This window comes from Limulus polyphemus, unplaced genomic scaffold (assembly GCF_000517525.1).
Source record: "Limulus polyphemus unplaced genomic scaffold, Limulus_polyphemus-2.1.2 Scaffold98, whole genome shotgun sequence".
Taxonomy (NCBI): Eukaryota; Metazoa; Arthropoda; class Merostomata; order Xiphosura; family Limulidae; genus Limulus; species Limulus polyphemus.
Window position 1 is genome coordinate 545,283 of NW_013665708.1, and position 21,166 is coordinate 566,448.

General features: G+C 32.3%; 1 protein-coding gene across 1 annotated transcript; it reads left to right on the forward strand.

Moving 5' to 3' along the window:
- Positions 1-2,637: 2,637 nt before the first annotated feature.
- On the forward strand, positions 2,638-19,726 carry LOC106469696 (heat shock factor-binding protein 1-like). Its single transcript, XM_013930211.2, has 3 exons — positions 2,638-2,796; positions 15,472-15,538; positions 17,142-19,726. Exons 1-3 carry the CDS (start codon positions 2,671-2,673, stop codon positions 17,240-17,242), a joined length of 294 nt encoding a protein of 97 aa, XP_013785665.1. The 5' UTR covers positions 2,638-2,670; the 3' UTR covers positions 17,243-19,726.
- Positions 19,727-21,166: the final 1,440 nt, after the last annotated feature.

The following is a 21,166-nucleotide window of genomic DNA, read 5'->3' on the forward strand; positions in this document are numbered from 1 at the left end:
GTCAAAAATTCAAAACTGATGAGTAAGTAACAATTTAAGCTTACACTTTAATTATGAATAAAAATTTTGTTTTCATTTGCTGTCCATGTCCAAAAGTATCCTCTTCATAACATTTTTGGTATCCGCATTTTGCGAATACTTCATTCTTACCTATCGTAAATCTGTGTACTTGCATATAATATTATTGTAAGTAGGGTATATAAAGATAAATGCATGAATTATATCAAAAAATTGTGTCAGAAAGTATACAAATCTTGTTGATGAATTTTTGCACCAATAACTAAACTTACAATAAAAAATAAACTAAGGCAAAGCGTAATTATAAAAGAAGTAAACTGTATTTGACTTAAAAGAAGAAATTATCACGACGTTCAGGAAAATCTGTATAGTATGAAGCTCCACAAAAACCCTTCTGTAGTACAAGAAACAAAATATTTATTGTATATGAAAAAAATGCTAAAGATGATTCGATACTAGTCGGTTTTGTTGTAATCATTGAATGAATGGCTGCTGGAGGAGAGAAGAATCATACCACATCCTAAATGACCTTTATCTGCACTCGTATTCATTTTTAATCCCCAGTTCATATCAGCTTTTGTAAACATTTTAACCACCTCTTCACTTGAGTACACCCACACCTCAAGGAAAAAAATGACAAGAAGAATAGTGAATAAAGATTTTTGTTCATTTTTGGATATTTGCAGAAAGCTACACGAGGACTATATGCTTTATCTCTAATTTTGAATTGATAGAATAAATTGAAGGCAGCTAGCCAACTTTTGGACAATTGTTTTTACAACAACAAAATGTGACCTATGTACCTAAAGATCCAGAGTCTGGCATATTAGTTTGTAAGTTATGTGTGACCCAGCTAAAGCAAATCACTAAGGCGTGTAACCTGAGCCCTAGGCGAGGATTAATTCGATCTTATGGCAGTCTATTACATTAACAAACTCTAGGACACCTGCACGAAAAATATATTAAAATATTTACGAGAATATACAATATATATTATATTTCAGTAAAATTTTCGTGTAGATGCTCTACAGGTAGTTAGTGCCATCGCTGTAAATCTGATATAGAAAGTTTGTAAACTTACGTTAATTTTTCAACTTCGACATTACGTGCAACAATGATTATTCTGTCAGGCTTATACTTGTTTGGCTCTGTATCATGCTTTACTGGATTGAGGTCACACTCATTTTGATTGCCAGTACAGGAACTCGTACAATTCAGTGTGAGTTAGGTGCCTATCCTCCATGAATATGAATGACATAGTTAATCTAGAGATTGTGGTATACTGCAATAGGACTATGGTCTGATCTAACGACCTGGTACCATCATTCATCTTATTTCTGTTTTCATGTATAAATGTTATTTTCTTCAGAAGTCAAAGAGTTAATACTAAATATGGAGGTGGCTAGTGTTTACTTCTTTCCGAATGTTTGCACAAAGATGCACATAACTACCCCTAATTTTGAACTTACAGACCAGAGAGATGGCCGCTACTCAACAGAACCCACTTGTGTTTAAATTCGATGACGAGGAACCCACTTTGAGACTAATAATGGCTGGAGACGGCTTGTACATTTGCTGTTATATTAAAGTTTTTCTTCATTACCCATTCAAGCCGTCTCCAGCCACTTGTGTTTGCTTGTTTTTCCTTTGCTGTTCACAATATCGGACTTACGAAAGAGCTGACAAGAATGTAGCTACTGGATCCCACAGGCTTTTGAGACCACACAGACCTTTGAAAAATTTGAAAATATGTACAATACCATCGAAGGACGCCCAGTAGGCTTAATCTGACCCTGGCTGTTTATGTTCGAAATTATTATCTACATAAAATTTTCGTACCATAATGCATTGTGGGTACTTGAAATGTTTCTGTTGGACATTACTGTATCCGAATACCACAAACTATAGTCATGCAAAAAGTTCAAGCACAAATGCTGCAATATCTTTCGCGTCTCCTTTAGTATAAGCCTGAATATAAATCAATGAATAATATTATCGGCTTCACACAGCCTCACACAAGTAAAGTGATAAAAACATTAACTGAATATCAACTTCAGATATCCTGTACAGTAACTTCCATGGACTTTATTATATTTTTGTGATCTGGGAAATTATCTTTGATGTATGAATTAAATCTTTATATAACTCCAGTAATTTAAATAAAAGTTTTTTAGTTGTTGTATTTTGTCTTTTTGCTGGTATTATAAACAAACAATACTATATATTTATAAATATTGTGAAGATGTGTGGGAGAAAAAATTGCTGTTTAAAGTCTCAAAAAAGAACGACATTTTCTCAGAAATGTTAAACTCATTCTCACGAAAGATTATTTTAATTTTTTTTAATATCGAGTTCTCAGTATACAGCAAAACAACGCACACATGTAAATATATTTTGTTTTGTTTTGTATTTCAGTTATATTAGATATACATTCATTCGTTCATTATATGGGATTATAATATCAGAAGTATTGAAATTAATTTATCTGCAGATTTTTCAAACTTGACGCCAAAAAATGTCATTTTTTTAACGTTATGGGATAATATATTATTGAAGTAGCCAATATTTATCTACATAGTTTTGTTGACATGAAAGAGAAATAAATCTAAATTACTCATTTGATAGAGGGCCACAAATAAAATCCTAAACGCAATGGCGGAAAACAGAGAGATGGAGAGTGACAGAACCACCCAAGAAAATATTGATCTAAATAAAAATGAATGTTCGGGAGATCAGAAGGGCCAAGATCCTAAAAATGTTCAAGATCTAGCACACTGTGTAAGTATTAGGCTATCACTTTTCACCAGCATATCAGATATAAGTTACAAATACAAGTTCTAGACGTGGATTCTTGTATTTTGTAAAATAATTGTAACTAAAAGTAAAAATTTTTAATTACAGATTCTTCTTAATATCTGAATACACATAAAGCTACCGAAATGCACTCGTTATATAAAAATTATTAAAATGTATATTATTATTATTCTCTTGGTCAATATTAGCTTAGGGTAATTATGCATCCCCAGATGAGGAACGTTGTTCCTGAAATTGTAAAAGTGTTCCATATTCAAAAACTGAAAAAGTTAGCTTCTGAAACACCCTTACGTTTAATTTATTATGTTTATTGTGTAGTTATCTACAACAGAAATACGTTAGAATAAACATTTAACCAGTTAGTATTATTATTATTATTAGCTTAATTATAGCATCATAATAAAGTGATATATGGTGACACTGGTGCCATTTCCTTCCACACATTACCTAAAACTAGCCTATAGTACACATGAACTGATAAATCAGTAGAGATTGAGGTAGGGTGTCATTTGAAAGCTAAATTTATGAGGATGGTGGATTCATGTAGCAGATATGCCTCAGAATCATGTTTTGTTTGGTGACCTAATGAATTTTCAGGCATTGCTTGCTGTTTTGTAGTAAGGACCACTTATATTTCACCAGTTTTTGCAACACCTACACGTTCTTATAGCATGTTCTTGAGCTATTTCTTCACAAATTTATGAGATACAAGTACTAGTGTGGTTCAAATGGATAGCTAAAAGCCAGAGCTTAAAAATACATTTACAAGCTACTCATTGATTAAGGTCAACAATGTCTATGTATCCTTCATTTTTGTGACATTTTAAAATGTTTTCCTGTTAAATCATGTCATTTGGCTTCTTTTGAGCTCTTGGTAATGAATTTGACACTAATAAAAAGACACCTGTTATGGAATCGATATGTCTTTTGAAGTTGCCAAGGAAATATTGTAAAATGAGTAAAACAGAAAAATACCCATCTGCAGACAATATAAGACAATGCATTCTTTTGTGAAGTATTTGGACCATAACTTCTACATTATAAAAGGTAAATGTACAAATGAGGTAACAATGGATAACTTAGACATAGGACTTTCACGTGTGTGTGTGTGTATATATATATAGGTAGGTAGGCTTCTGTTCAATCATGAAATATATCAAACATGAATTGTTAGCCTTACCCTTCGTATTTGGTCATATATTATGTTTGTTCAGATGAGGTTGTGCTTTATGCTGGTTGTTGATACTTAAGTAATTTATTTAGTGCATTCAACACTTGTTAAGGGTTCCCACATCGAGGAAAATATTTAGATTTTTCTTTTGTATTTTTCAGTCCTGGAAAAACCAGGCAAAAAAAAAGCAAATGTCCTGGAATATCACTGATTAATTTAGGTAATTCTTTAAATAATTAATAATATATATATATATATATAATATAATTTAAGGACAACAAAGAAACTGTTGGTCCATGTAGGTTGTTCCATAATGAAAATTAAAAAAAAAGGTAAAATGCTCAGAGTTAACTCTTCTCATTCAAATGTTAATCAAGCCTTTCCTTAAACTCCCTTAAACATCTACATCCACCACATTTGAAGACAACCCATTCCAAAGACCAGCCACCTATCTTAGCTAAAGATGACTTCTACCATACCATAATTGATATTTGTCACTTAGTCTTACCATTCTCACCATTAAGTATGAAAAATGATGATGCATCAATACTATCAGTTCCCTTAACAAATACCTCAATTAGATCCACCTCTAACTATTCTTTTTTCCAAATGAAAAGAGTTTCAGAGATCTTAACCTGTCCTTGTATGACAACCTTTCCATCTCAGGTATCATCCTAGTAGGCTTCCTCTGAACTCTTTCCAACAATTCAATGGCCTTATTTTGGTAAGGCACCCAAGACTTAACAAAATACTCCAAATGTGGCTCAATCAATAACGTATACAATGAAATTATAACCTATTTAGAATTGTATTCAATATTTCTGTAGATACAACCTAAATTTGTATTTGCTCAAACACTAGCAACAGCATATTGCTTGGATGGCTTTCATCAACTAGAACACCAAGACCATTCTCTTCCATAGCACTGATAAAGTGATTCCCATCAAAATTATACTTATAATTAAAATTATGATATCACACATCCATTGCATTACCTTGCATTTATTATAATTAAAATTATCTGCTATTTATTTGACCAACTTGCCTAATAATCCAAATCCTTTTTGTAAAGCAACCACAATGATCTCACAGCCAACAATATGTATAAGATTTGTTATTCTTAAGCCTAACTGATCCTGTAAGTGTTTTAAAATCATTGTTTTTGATTATAAATTTCTTGTAATGTTTGGTTATTTCTTCAAACAAAATGACCAACATGATATTTACTTATGTACTTAAATGTGTATATGTACCAGCATATTCAGTAGAAACCTCATAAAAGTGATAAAAATTAACAATGTATAATTCCTTACTATTAATAAGCCTATTTTGTTATTAATTTATACATGTTTTAGTTGTTTTCTCTTGTGTTTGAATGCCATAATTTTTTTTCAAAACAGTATTTTCTCAAACATTAGAAACTTCTAAAACCTGAGAATTTTCTGTATTGTTTTATTCAAAGAAAACTCTTGTTGATTTACTTTTGCACACAGCATTACTTTTTAATACTCAACCATTCTTGGTGAAAATTACCGGGTTCAAAATCTTGTTTCTTTATAAATTTGTTGCCAATTTCAAATGTTATTTTTTTTAGCTAAAAACTGAAGTTAAATTGTCACTGTATTTTTAAATACATTTAACAACTACTTTAAATCTGTATTCATGTATCTGTAGTTTTATCTGGCATAGTTTATTTATTTATTTATTTTGGTAATTATTTATATCATGTATTTGAGTTTTGAGTCACTACTAGTAATGGGGTAAAATTAAACCTAGGACTTGTAAAGTGCATGCCAGAAGTTAACAAGTTAACACATCATTATTGAACTGAAGTAATAAGTTAAAAGGTGATGTGGGATAGATTTGTATAATTAACGAAAAAAAGTTTTATTTTAAGATAAGTCAAGAAAAGGGAGCAAGTATCTGAGGGTTGAAGAGTAGCCTGTATTGCTCCTATTTTAAAAGATGATAACAGTTGCCCTGTAAATTATAGGTCAATCTTACTTCTGTAGTGGGAAAATTTTTAGAAAGCCAGAGAAAAGAAGCTTTACAAAATAATATAGTGAAATATGATACAAATGAAAGCCAACATGAATTCATCAAATAGAACTCTTCCTTTCTAATCTTTTAATTTGTTTTTCAAGGATGTTACCCATTATATGGACAAGGTAGATGTTGTATACTTCATGTATTTAGATTCCTAAAAATATATTTGATAAGGTGCCATGCAAAAGATTAGCTAAACAAATCATATTGAGGCTGGAACAACACTAGTTGAATGGATTGTAGAGTGGTTGGATGATAGAAACCATAAGGTTATTATTGATATAGTCCAGTCAAACTGATCCTTTGAAAAGTATTTCACTTGTAGACTAAAAGTAATGTACATTACATGTCTAACTGCTTATTTTGAACTGAGCTTAGTAATGCAATGTTTGTTCTTTTGTATTATCAGTATTTGAAATTTGCATGTTTAAATTATTAGAAAAACAAACAATTGTTTTCAAATGTATATATATATATATATATATATATTTACCTTTGAAAAGCACTACACCTCCAAAATTAGTTATTTCTCTTCATAGGGAAGGAGACGTAGTATTTCCTTTGTCTCTTTGTGTACTTATTTTCAACAATTATGTTCTGATGTTACTCCATCATTTTTGAAACTATTGTATTGAAACTTGGAGTGCATATACCTTAGTACTGTGTCAAAGAATAGGTCTTATTTGCTCAAAAATTCCATTTAAATTTTTTGTTTGCTCAAAAATTGTGCGTACAATTTTTAACACTGTGAATAAATATATTTATTCAGAAATTTGTTGTCCTATATACTATATGGTTACAATTTAGGTTACAATCTCCAAAGAAGTCTATCCCTCTGAAATATATTTGTTTTACACATATTTTATTCCTCCTACCCCTCCCTGCCTTTAATGCCATTCTCTTGAAATTAACTTTATTCTGAAGATCTTATTATATAAAATGGATGGGGAAGGGACATATTGCATTCCCTTGCTAATGTTGATCTTTCTGGTTTTATTTTGAAATTAAAAAAAAAGTTATCCATTCTTGAATTAAGTTCTTTTTACATATGACTATGAAAATGTGTTCGAATAAAGAAATGAAACAAAATATGGCAATTTATCTGGATTTTTTAAAAAGTAATATTCATACTCATAGCCATTCTACTGTATCCTCCATATATGTTTTTTTCCTACTTGCTCTTATGATATGTTAGATTTATTTAGTTTAGAAAGAAAACAAATTATACTTTAACAAACAGAAATATAAGCTTTATTTTTTTTAATAGGTTTCTATGGATGGTACACAATTCTATACAGTTACAATTGACAAACTATGTACATATCTGTTTGCACACAGCTTTTCTGCATTTCAATGTGGTGTGGCTTACTAATTTTACATATGTATGGGTTTGGCATGCAAAGAGCTCATGAGACAACATAGTAACTGCTAAAACAAATCTCTTAATAAAGATCAAAAAGGACACCAAGATCATGTATGAAAGTTAAACAGCAATACAGTTTGTACAAACAACAGCTCAAAAACACAAAATATTATTTTTACATATTGGAAATGAGTTTGAACAAAAGCCTCAAAAAGATATTTTGATATTTCTTGTTAAAATGGCCTCCACATCAATTCTTATAGTCATCATGCTTGAAGTTCACTTTTCTTATGATGTCAGTTATATTTGAGTTAATAAACAGTTCAGTAAGATTTTGATATTTACAACTTGTTGTAAATAGGGGAGAGATGCATTAAATGTTTCAATGTTTGGTTCATACAATTTTGTGAAAATGGACTATGCTATATAAAATTTGTCCAGTGCCAAGTTTAAATACACAATAAAAATACATAATGGGAAAAAATTCTGAACTCGTAGACACTGCTGTAGAGGAGGAAATATATGTGCCTATTACAATTAAAGAATTAAACATTTTGATCTAATTGTAAGTGAGAGGTACCAGTACATTATCAGTACAAAATAATATAAAAAATGAAAAATATTTATGTATATTAACCCTATGTGCATGGAGTTGGTCCATGGAGTTAGCCAATATTTGAGACTGAATGTTTACCATAAATTCCATAATTCTGAATTAACTTAATGAATCTTCACAAAATTTGGTAAGTTTTCAGAATACATTAGAAGTATGTTTTACATCTCAAATTGGAATTTTTAATAAAGTATTTCTACTAATGATGTGTCTTTGAATATACTTTAGTCAGTCTGACTCAGACTCGAATTAGTCTGAATGCAAAGTGATTTTCATGTTAAGAATTCTTTCTTCATCTTACAGTTTTCATATTTCATTGGCATAACCTCTAGTCTCCTAAATGGATATCAAAACCTTTTATCAGTAAAACTGTATATTTTATCTGTTATTTTCTGCATTCTAATGCCATAAGGACTTCATCCATTAGAACAACCATGTCACCACCACAAAAAAAAAGAAATTTAAATTACTTTTTTTTCTTTGAAGGATGACTGCAGATTGTGACAAAAATTTAAAACTACTAATACTGTAACAAAACAAGAAATTGCCCACCAAGTACATAAACTCAAGTTCTGAAATGATACTACTTGTATAAGCATTGCTAACAGGCATCAGTCTTTTATATCTCTTCATTTCAGAACATGTACTTATCATCTGACTACCCTCCACCAATCATACTGCTCCATCTATATAAGTGAAATTCTAGCACAATTTCTTTATTGGCATTCTTGTGTATAGAGATGTTTTAACTTGTTCGTCATGTGTGTACAAAATTTTCGTTGTGCTTGATCACATATTTATATCAGATACAACTTGAAGATTGGACTTCTTGTGTTTGATTTCCATTGTTTCAATTCACTTGTTTTAGAAATTTCTGGTTTTCGAATTCTAATTTTTTTCATATGAATTCAAGACTTAATATTGCAGATGATGAAATTCTTGCATTAGTAGACAATGGTTCTGACATGAGTCCCCATGTCTCAGGGTCGATGACGTCTGCTGGGGAAGCACAGGCTTTAGTTCTCAGGGAGTTTGTGTCTTACGTTTGGCCGATGATTTCTTCCTTTAATGTTACGATTTTTTGTGGGAATGGATATACCTACTATGTGGAAATTTCTTTTTATTGCACATTCCACCTGTTACCGTGCTTCCATGTAATCTGCTAGATTAGTTATTGTTCTTTTTCCCAGGAGATCTGTGGTAAGTCTTTCAGTGTGTATTCCTCACTCCCAGTAAGTATACACATGTTTAGCGAGTTTATATGTGTTTGTGTGGATGGATCTAATTTCCACACTCGATAATTTAGGTCTTTTATATCTTCCTTACTCAGTATTTGGTATGTTAGATTTTAATAATTCTTTTACCATCTAAATTAGTTTAAATTTGCATTTAGAGTATGATTATTACTTTGTTTTTGTTTACTTTTCTATATATGTACTGGTTTTGTATGATCGTTATTGTTTGGGTAAATGTACCTTCAGCTAATGTTTGTGAGTGTGTTGGTTTGTGATTTTAATTTCTTTTCACTGTTTATTTTATTTAGTTTGTAAGTTCCTTTTTCTTTACTATTAGTCACATCTAACTGGGGGACAAGATTTGATTCAAAATTTGTTATTGTGAAATGGGTGCCTTTTTATTCCTTTAGTGGTTTTGTACTTTAGGGGTTGCTTATTGTTTTATGTTTTAGGTCAAATTTTATAGATTTGTAGGTTTGTTATTTTTAAGTAGACTACAGAATTCTAAGTTTGTTGAGTACTTTAGATTATGTTTAGTTTATTTGTCTTTTTGGCTACACTTCACAACAGTTCTGAAAGTTTTATGGGTTCTGTCCAAAGGTTTCTGCCTTCAGCTCCGCTCCTCCTCTATCCACTTCCCAGAACTTCCTCCCTCCTCCTCGGGATCGTACCTCATCCATTTGTCTTGCTAAGCCTGTTCAAGATCTCCTACACAAAGGAGCTATCGAATGGGTGGTGCCCACTCATTCGGGATTTTACTTTCATGTACTTGTTGTCTCCAAGAACATGGGAAATTGGAGACCCATCATAGATCTGTCCCGGCTGTATACCTATCTGGAGACACCTTGCTTCACCATGGAGTCCAACCTCTCACTTAAGTGGGTTTCTTCCCTAGTAATTTAGATAACCAAGTTTCATGTTTCAGTTGCCCCAGAATCACATCATTTTTTTTGGTTTGTCCATGAGGGTTTTTGTGTTCTAGTTCTGGTCACTACCATTCGGTCTTCCTTCAACTCCATATGTGTTTGGTCAAGTGGTACGCTCTTTTGCATATCATCTTCACTTGCTGGGTCTTCTGACTCACCATTACATGGACGACTGGCTACTGTTCACCTCTTCGCATATCAAGTCAGTCACTTACACCCACTTATTTCTTTGAGAAGCTGCTCAGATGGAGTTTCTCATCAAGTTGAAGAAGTCCTTTACTACCCCCACACAGTATCTTATTCATTTGGGGGTTCTCTTCAATTCCCATCTTGGTCAGGCCCAGCCTTCTCCACTTTGGCACCGGGATATGGAGCAGGCAGTCACGGTGGCCCTACTTTCTCCTTCCCTCTCTGTACAAGAGGTTCTATCTCTTTTGTGGATGTGGATTTCCTTGGTAGCTCTGATTTTCTTGGACAATCCCATCACCCTTCCACCTGGGATCAGGGCCAATCTTGCTTAGTGTCGACAGGGACTTGATCACGGTGGGGTTCCCATTCCTCCACCTTGTCTCAAGTCTCACCTGTTCACAGATGCTTCCATGGTTAGTTGGGGAGGTTTTCTTCGATTCCCAAAAGATTTCTGGCCAATGGTGTGTCAAAGAGGCTACTCTCCTTGACAGACCACCCTGGAACTTTAGGCAGTTCATTAGGCTCTGTATTTGCTTTCAGACTTTGGCTCTCCTGTACTAGAGCAATGACTATGACATAACGGTTCTGGCTTGTCATGTTTTCAGAATTATGATTCTTGTGGCTGATAGCTCATCCCGTTCCAACCAGATTCTCCCCACGGAGTGGTCCCTTCATTCTCAGGTATCTCTGTGGGTGTGTTCTCAACTGGAAACCTGCATATATGTGCTTGTCACTCACTGGAATGCCTATCTTCTTTAATTTTTAATTTTTTCCTCACCCCTCAGCTCTGGAGATAGATACTTTCAGTTGAAATTGGAGGGGTCTTTACCTATATGGCTACCCTCTAATCAGACTCTTCTTCAGAGTCATTTCCCTTATCCAGATCACTCCTCCTCCTGTTCTATTGATTGCTTCATATTGGCCAGCTCAGATGTGGTTCCCTTTGCTCTGGCCCTTACTGTAGCAACAGCACTTGCTTTTCCTTTTGTCCTAATCTCTCCTCTGACAACTGTTATAAGATGTATTTCATCCTAACATCACTAAACTCCATCTCCTTGTGTGGCTTTTGTCTGGTCCTTTGCCTCAGCTCAGAGCATCTTTCCTTAGCTGTACCATTTACCCTTCCTCCTTGTGTATGAACCAGAGGCATTTATCCAACTTCTAACTTTGGTCTAATTGACATGGCTTTCGACCATCCTGTACTTCTGTTTCTTACCTGTCCCAGTTCTTCACCTGGTTGTTTGGTCAGGATTTGTCTGTTTCAACTGTTGCTCATAATAGGACTGCCCTGTCGAACACCTTCCATTCTTCCACTTCTGGAAAGTCTTTTCTTCCCTGGTTATTTCCCTCCTTTTTCATTCCTTTTATCTGGTTCATCCACCACATCCCTTTGTTCTGCCAGATTTGGATCTCAATGTTTTCCTTCATACCTTGTCTGGTTCTAACTTTGAACCCATTGCAATGTGTTCATTGTATCATCTTTCCATTTAGACCTATTTTCTCCTCTTGTCGTCCTTCCGATATTTATGCCATTAATGTTTCCTTTACCATTCCTCATATGCTCTCCTCTATCCAGATCGGGTCTTCCTTTCCACAACATCGGCTGCCTGGGAAGGTTGTTTAGCCTTTTCTCCTATTTCCATACCTTCCATTTCCCACCTTGTATCCCTGTTCAGGTCCTGATCGACTACTTTGTCCAGTTCATTCCCTGCTATGTTATATGGCTCACACTGCCTCCTTTCACACTGCCTTCTCATTCCTGTCTATTTGTTCCATGAAATTCCTCTGTTTCCCCTGATAACCTATTAAACTCACTGGTTGGATTTGTCAACTCAAACAACTGCTGTATGCTGACATGTCCGTGGAAGGCCACTATCTACATAATGTTTCTTCACACCAAATTTACCATCATTCAGGCTGGTATGTGGACATCTCCCAATACATTTGATTCACATTTTTTGCACAACCTTACTGTGTCTTACTCTGGCAGGTATCATCTTTCTCCTGTGGCATTTCTACACACTTCTGTTCACCTTCTGACTGGGATAAGTTGACATATTATTTTTTATCTTATTTCGTTAATATATATCATATTTCAGGATCTCACCTGGTGGCAGTTGTTGCCTGGTCAGGTTTGCTTATTATTATATTAACAATAAATCTGTATACTTCTATAGCACTCACTGTTGAGATGGGGTGTTTCTGTAAAACCACCAGCCGCTTATCCTGTGGTGTGTGTGTGTGTACATAGATATATATTTTTTAATCACTGTTTCATATATAAAGAAACATCAGTCATGGACTTCATGAGTAAAGCAGATGGGGTATTTGCCCTTCCCTACTGACCCGTGATTCTTACAGTTGTGGTCTTTCTACTTTTCAACATGGGGAATCATAGACACCCATTGCACTGTCTCCAGTGTGTCATTCCTCTAAACTCCTCAACACATCTCTAGTGGAGAATAAGAGTCCTTGCCACTTGCTGCGGTGGTGGACCATGGAGGTTTTCTCCTGAGTGGGGTTTATACAATAAACTGAATCAAACTTCATTGCTCATATATATACCCACTCAGTGAGAAGAGGGCTATTGTTGTTATACTTATGGATTATGCAATGACATAATATTCTAGATCCAAGATGCTTCCCCTGGATGTTTTTGCCTGGGCTGACCACACTTGGTAATCACAAAATTTCTTATGCAAGGCACTTCCACTGGATGTCTTCTGCCTGGAAGGACTGCACTTGACATTCTCACTAGTATCCCAAGGTGCTTCTCTTGAATTGTTTGCCTGGGCAGACTGCACTTGCTTAATCCTATGTATCCAATGTGCTTTCACTGGATATTTTCTGCCCAGATGGTGCAGTATGATTGGTTCAGGGTAGTCACATAATCAGCACATGTTCTGAAATGGTGCAAAAATGATGGGGTATAAAAGACTAGTACACTGTTAGTAAAAAATGTTTAGCGATGCTTAGAGGGCAAACCAAAATTCAGATATCTTTGGGTGAGTGAGACGAGGTAAGTACTTATTGGAATTACATTTTCAGTGTAAGAAAATATTAACTTATGATAAACAAAATATTGAATTACATATTGCATATGCATGCCTCACAGAGAAATTTTCTTTTTAATATATGTTTTCTTATGTAACTTAATAAGTTTCTAACTTTTATATTCTAGTTACTTTTATAACAATGAATAAGAAATATGAATAAAAACAAGAAGTTTAGTGCTTGCTTATGGGTCTTGTACTTTTTTTTTACACTCAAAGTCTTGATTGAAGTAAACCCTAATTTTTGGTATGGTTGCTGTTAGTACCATTATGAATTTTTATTTATTTCAAATATTCCATTTCGAACACAAAATAATAACATGCACAAAGAATACAATACCCTATAACTATTATAATTTAACAGGCTTTCTAACTGAGCTGTAAGTGCATTAAGATAATTCAATTACCATGTTTGTAATGATCTCAGTGATAAAGACTATGAATTTGTGGAACTAGCATTATAACTCATTCAGTAAATTAAAATCTTATCCATATTGGTTATAAGTAACATAACTGCAAACATCAGATAGAATTATTGGCTTTTTTGAAAATAGTATATGATAGGAGGGTGTGGCTGGTGGGTTTTTCTCAATGTAAATCAACATGATTGGAGACTACAAAATTAGTTAGTCTCACCAATACATCGAAGTAAAGATTGAGAATTTATTCAAATATTTTCTTTTGATATTAAGAAAATAAGCCTTATATTAATATTAATGTTGCTCATTGCCAAATGCTTTTAGAAATAACATTGTTTAAAAAGTAAAACTTGCTTTAAATTTCAGAAGTTTTATTGTGTTAGTTTTCCATTCTTCAAATATCAAAACAAAAAGTTTACACTAACTAGCTAACAAATGTAGTGCCTCTAGGGTAATTAAAATTGAAAGGCTGAAGTTATATAGCTACTACAAACCATTACAGAAACAAAATTACCGTATAATTAAATGATACATAAGTAGTGATAATAGTAAAAATTAGCATTAGCATAACCTAAATTTCATTGCTTAACTTGCATAACTTACAAGAAAGATATTTCATATGACTACTGACTAGAATTTGGATGGTTGTTTCATTTACTCCATACATATGCACATCACATATACAACAAGGGACCTTTTGCTTCATTTAGGCTGTCCTATCCATTGAAATTCAAGTAACTCTTGGAAAGAAACAAAATATTCAAAGCCAGTCTTGATCATTCAAATACTTATCAAGGCTTCTCATTGTTTTAAATGATCTTTATCCACCACATATGAAGGCCAACCACCCTTTTAGAAAAATATAGCTATCTTAGTTGAAGGTGACTCCTACCCTACTAGAATTTATATTTTTATCCTCTAGTCCTAACATTCTCACCATTAAGTACAAAAAAAACATGATGCATCAACACTATTAGTTCTCTTAACAAGTAGTTGATCTAAAGAACAGTATTGTGAATGGGTTTTTCAATTATGGATGATTACTGATTTGTAGATCTCTACAGAACTACATTAAACTATACATTTTATACACTAATGGAATAGCATTCAAAATATGTGCTGAGTATTGTGATTCTGTTTCTAAATACTTGATGTAAGTTAGTGGTGTGCAACCTAAACTAATTTGTGGGCCACATGTGGCCATCAAAGATGGCAACCTCCTCCCCCCATTATCTATAATAAGCAAAAAATAGTACAAATTAATAAAATTAACTATATATATATATATAATACATATTAAAGTTGCAATAGCAAATGTGAGGTATACAAAAAATGGTGACATTTATATTTTCTAGTCTAGGGCCACTTGTGTTGTTTTGCCAAGTTTTTGTAGGATGTGGGGGAGGGAATCTTGGTTTGATCCATGTGGGCCTCATGCTGTAGATTTACCAATCTTTTTTTTCTTCTAATCCTTAAGAAAATTACTTTGATTATTAGGAAAAGTTATATTCAACATTCTTGGCTAATTATTTAAATTTTCACTTTGCTTGTGTTGTACATGGTATTTAAGCAGTTAGTATTATTGTTTATGGTTTATTAAATTTCCTGCTCCTTTTTGTTTTAGGTCCAAACTCTACTTCAAGGAATGCAAGACAAATTTCAGGTTATGTCAGACCAGATTCTTACTAGAAATATCCTTTCAAATGATAATTTACAAGCTTAAGTTCTAAAGTTAAAACATTTAAAAATTAAAAACTTGATCTAAACATATTTGTAATTTGTTCTATCTTTCTAAGGCATTACTGAGGATTAATGGTACTGTACGAGAATAATGTTTCAGGCCCCGCTACTCTTTCAACTGAAACCACATTCCTCATAGTTAGTCATACTCAGTTTAATGACCATTGGTACACACTATTATTGTCCAACATTGCAGTTTGCATTTTAAAAAGCTTCTGTGAAGGATGGTGAAATCAAGTCTTAATCAGTCTTAGACCATACATTTTAACAAACTTTCCATAAACCCTCCACTGCACTTTGATATTGGCTTCCTGGACCATCTAAGCAGATAACAAAATTCTTTTGGAACTATAAAACATGTTATCTGCTGCACCACAGCCCATAACTGTGGCAGTATACCATACTGGCATATAAAGACCATTCTTGAGCAGTGCAATTAAGTCGTTATTATGGGTTAAAACATTTCATTCAGTTTATATAGCGTATAGAATAATAAGATGTAATTTATTTCTGCAGAATTTTCAAAGGTATTTGTTTGCATTGAGAATACAAAGGTCTTTATTTAGTTTATGTGCAAGAAAGACAACTATATTTTCTAATCTAATGTCACATTCCTGTAATTTATAAAATTTAAAGTATTTCGTTAGTTTGTAAGAAAGTATTGCTTTATTCTTTTTTCATTAACACTTAACATTGCTTTGAACATATGATTGCTAATTTTAATATACTAAATGTTGTTTTTTAAGTGGAGTAAATGCTTCTCTCTCTTAATGCTAATTTTCCTGTTTTATGGCTGGTAGTGATGTTTTACGGGGCTTTCCACTGGTGAATGCTATTATCTCCAATATGGTACTTAACAGACTGTTTAATTTCAGAAAGTAAAATATAGTTTATTCTTATTACTTTGAATTTATATGTCATACATGGAAGCATAACGTGGTAGATGAAACAGAACAAATGAAAATGATATTTCAAAAATAAGATTTATTTGGTTTCAGTTGTACTTGAAAGCTTGTCCAAAATTATTCTGATAATTTTTCATATTTATGAACTTAACAGTCACTGATAATTTTTAACTTTTTTTTACTGCCAGGTTTATTTTTAGATACACAATAAAATACAAAAAGACATACATTTTAACATTTCACTGTTATTAGCTATTTGGCTCTGGTAAAGTGGGAAGTTTGGGAGACATTTATGTGCCCATGGCAGTGAAAGATTTAATGCAACATTTGGAATTTTTATTTATAATTGTTAACCTTGTATATTATTACTGTAATGGTTGTTTTTTGTTTGGAAGATAGTGTGTTTTATTTTGGTTATTTTACAATAAAATAATTTCTTTTTAACTAGATATAGATAATGTGTAACATTATTTACATTCCTGAATTAGTACACTGTGTGTGTGTGTTTGTAAGTAATAAATTTGAAATATTTACCATAAATTATTTATTGCACAAGTATAAAAATTGTTTATGCTAATATTAATGTGTTATATACTGTATAATAGAAATGCTCATACACAGTTACATTGTTTTCTTTAACTGGGACTACTTGATGAAATGGGTCACAGGATTGATGACCTAGAGAAAAATATAGCTGATTTAATGATGCAGACAGGAGAAGAAGGAGAGAAAGGTGGTTCAGGAAGTTGAATGGAACATTATAAAAACAGTATTGAACAGTCATGAGTGACTTTTTTCGTATTCTTAAATGTTTTCGTATTTGATGAAAAAGCTCCCAACAAAAGTTTTGAAGATGAGGTATTGTAGGTCTGATTGTGTTTACTGTGTATCCAGTTGAACCAACACAAGTATACTAATTCATCATTACTCCATTATTTATTTTTTTTTGTCTGTTTTATTTGCTCAGTATATAATATATAACTATTGTTTAGCTTCTCTGCATGTTTTTAGAATTATTGCTGTTATTTTTTCAAAAGTAAAAATATGTTAAGTTTCTAAAATTTGGCTGAAATGGTTTCATTTGTCTGTAATTATTATTTTTTCTTTTAACTGGTATTTTTTTCTCAAGAAAAAATTAATTTCATTAGGTTTCAGAAAAATGACTTCACAGTGCTTGTGTGGTAACTTTAATTTAACAGCAATGATTTTCCCTACATCATTCCATGATAACTGCATAATTTGTATGCCTTGTTTTGATATTTCTAGTTTAATTCAATGATATGTCAGTTTTTTATTAAAAATAAAAGCATTTTTAAAATTGAAGCTACTGATTTGTATTACAGACAGCTTTGAAAAGAAGAAATTGGTGCAAGAGGAAATGTTATTGATGTTTTATCATATGATAGCTTAAGTTGTTTTCCTGAATTTTCTGTAATCAAATACTAAAATCAGGTTTCTTTACTAAACATTTCTTCACCCTGTGAGCATGTAATAATCATGCCCACATTGTTTCAGTATTACCCTGTAACTTTATACAACACTGTTTAAATAGTTAAGTTGAAGGTATTTTTCTGATTGAAATTTTGCATTAGGCCTATCCTTTATCATTTAGTTTAAATTAATTTGTAAGTGTAATAACTAAAGCACAGAATATCATCGTAAGTAAAATTTAAAAATAGAAAAATAATGTTTTTGTTGTATATGTGTTTTATTCAACAATTTTGTAGATAAATTACTCATAATAAAATTATATAATCTTATGTAGTAGGATCTGAAATAAATTTGACACATTTGTGGCACATAGAAGTAATATTATGCATAGTCTACCAACATCTAAAATTAAAATTAGTGTTGACTAATTGAAAATTATATTTGACGTTTTGTTTATTTTTTACCAAGAAAGTAAACTATAGTAATCTAAGTGATACCTGTGAAATGTTGAGATAATCTGAAGCTTGGTCTACTATAAAATATATATAAAACACACTACAGTATGATCTGATGTCTTAGAGAAAAAGATATTAGAATATTTGTTGTATGATTTACACAAGAGATATACATAGTAGAAAACTAAAAACATGTATGATATTTCTGAATAGGAATCATCACTTTTACAAGTTTCTAATTTTTATGTTTAAAATTAACCAGTTGAGTGTAAATGTTTCGAATTTTTAATAATTTCTAGAAATTCCAGCTTTTGAAGAATTTGACTTGTGTTAATTTTAGATACTGTAACAAGATTCATCTACATGTAATAGTTTGCAGCTTTTGATTTGGATTGCTGACAAAGATCTTTATTATTAATCTTAACTACAACCAATACATGAGGCTTATTACATTTAATGGTAAGTATTCAGATAGAACTTATTTTTTTAAAATTTCCTATTTACAGGATTGTTTTAATAATAATAATAATAAACATACAGAAACTTACACTATAGAATATGATTAATTTACAATAACAATTATTATCCACCTGTGGTACTTTGAACTTTTAAAGATGACATTTTATTTGCTGATGTGGAATATAATGAAAAATTTGCCACTAATCATCCATATTTCATAGATCCCATCATAAGAGGATATTGCAGAATAAACAGTTCTCCCAGAAAGGGAAGACTTTTCCACTGACCAAGAGGACAGTGCAATTCAGTTTGGTTGTTCATTGTTCTATTCAGATAACTATATGAAAAAGTTTGCCTTGTGGTCCTGTGATATTTGAAAAATACCATAATTACTTCCTCTTTTAACTTTGAAAAAAAAGTGAGCAGTTTAATTTCACACACATTTTCACTGTTAAACATGTTTGGTGCTCTTATTGTTTTCGATGTGCAGTTAAACTGACTATTACATGTCTTGATCTTCTTGTGTTATTCATGTGTTTTGATAGGTCATTCTCTTTTGGTGTTACTGAACTTTCCCATGAGGGTGTCATTGGAGAATTCTTTAGTGACACCAGTCACTTAGAGGTTTAGAGATACCTAGAGGTTGTCTTCTGTATTTTAACTTTTGGGGTAACCAAGTGACATTAGTAGCAAGTGCCCTATGGAAAAATTTACTATTATAATAAGTATAAAGTTGTTTGTTCTGTCAGTTGTATGCAAATCTTGTTCTTGGATAGAGCTATTAACAGCTAGAGATTAATTCTATCTTTTGTTTTGTCCATAAATCATTTGAATTATTTATATCTTGTGTGGTAGAGTTAATAAATATTAATTTTTGTGTTACTACAAACTTGTGTACAGCTTTTTTTCTTCAACTCAGTCAAGTCAGAGATTCAATTTCACAGTGTAATATATTCTTCTAGTTACTACAGTTACTATTCATACCAGAAGGCTAACGGTGTATCTGAGAATACTACACTCCCACATACAGCAAAATCTGCTGTAAGTGGGAACCATTGAGTAAGATTATCGCTTTGTTCATAAAATTATGTAATTTAATTTATATGTAATTTCACAGTGTAATATATTATTCTAGTTTTTACAGTTACTATTCATACCAGAAGGCTAACGGTGTATCTGAGAATACTACTCTCCCACATACAGCAAAATCTGCTGTAAGTGGGAACCATTGAGTAAGATTATCACTTTGTTCATAAAATTATGTAATTTAATTTATATATGCGAATATTTTCAAGCCATATTTGTCGTGTTCATAATAAGTTCTATTCACTGGATGGTTGGAGAATATTTACAAATGTGCTAAACATTTTGTAAGATATTAATTTCAAGCCATTTCTCTTGTTAGTTTAGAAATTATAAAGCAAATATAAAGGTAAGTAAAGATTTGCATGTATGGTATTGGAAATAATTATAGAGAGACACAAGCAATATACATACAGAAGTTACAAGCAATGAGTAATGGCAGTTAGATGGAGAATTTATTAATGATACAAAACATTATCACAGAAAATGCAAAATAAAAGCAAATATGTTGTAAAATGCTGTATTTTTTATATGTGCATCCTTTGCCTTACACCTTGTTTTCATGCTGCCATACAGTTTTTTCAATGTGCAATTGTGGAATATTGTACCAAAGCTACTCTTACTTCACAATTCAGCCAAGTCATTTGGTCACCTTTTGACTATCCCAATTTATACACAAGTCATTACAGCCTCAAGAATATTGGCTGTGAAACTTTGTGCAGGTAAAGCCATGGTTGAGAGTTTTTCCATTTGTCTCTTTTTAGCACATTTACTGTATGCCTGGAATCATCGTCTCACTGGAAGATGAATCCCTGCTAGATGAGTTGTGCTTCTTAGGGATTTACGTGGTGGATTAGAATCCACCTGTACTTGTTACCAGTCAGGGTGCCATCATTTTATGTAGATCATCAACACCATTGGCTGAGATGCAACCTCAAACTTGTACTGATCTCCCACAAGGCTTCATTGTAAATGTTGCACTTTGACTTTGATACCAACTACTTTCGACTACAGAATAAATCATCATTGATTGTTGTTGAATAATTTGAATTTGGGTATATCTATAAATAGCACATAGCTCCAACTTTGCTTATTCCACTGTTTGTGGTCTCATGGCCATTTCGAACTTTTTGTTTGATTACCTTTTCTGAGCAGCTGTTTGTCCAATGAGACCACTTTGTGTTCATGTTTATTCTACTGTTCTCAAGATAGCATTCACACATATAATTAAAGCAAAGTTGTTTAT

Excerpts from the sequence above, each read along its gene's own strand:
- LOC106469696 (XM_013930211.2), top strand. The coding sequence starts at position 2,671 with ATGGCGGAAAACAGAGAGATGGAGAGTGACAGAACCACCCAAGAAAAT. Across the intron at positions 2,797-15,471 it reads TTCAAGATCTAGCACACTGT|GTCCAAACTCTACTTCAAGG; the intron begins GTAAGTATTAGG and ends TTTTTGTTTTAG. Across the intron at positions 15,539-17,141 it reads AGACCAGATTCTTACTAGAA|TTGATGAAATGGGTCACAGG; the intron begins ATATCCTTTCAA and ends AACTGGGACTAC.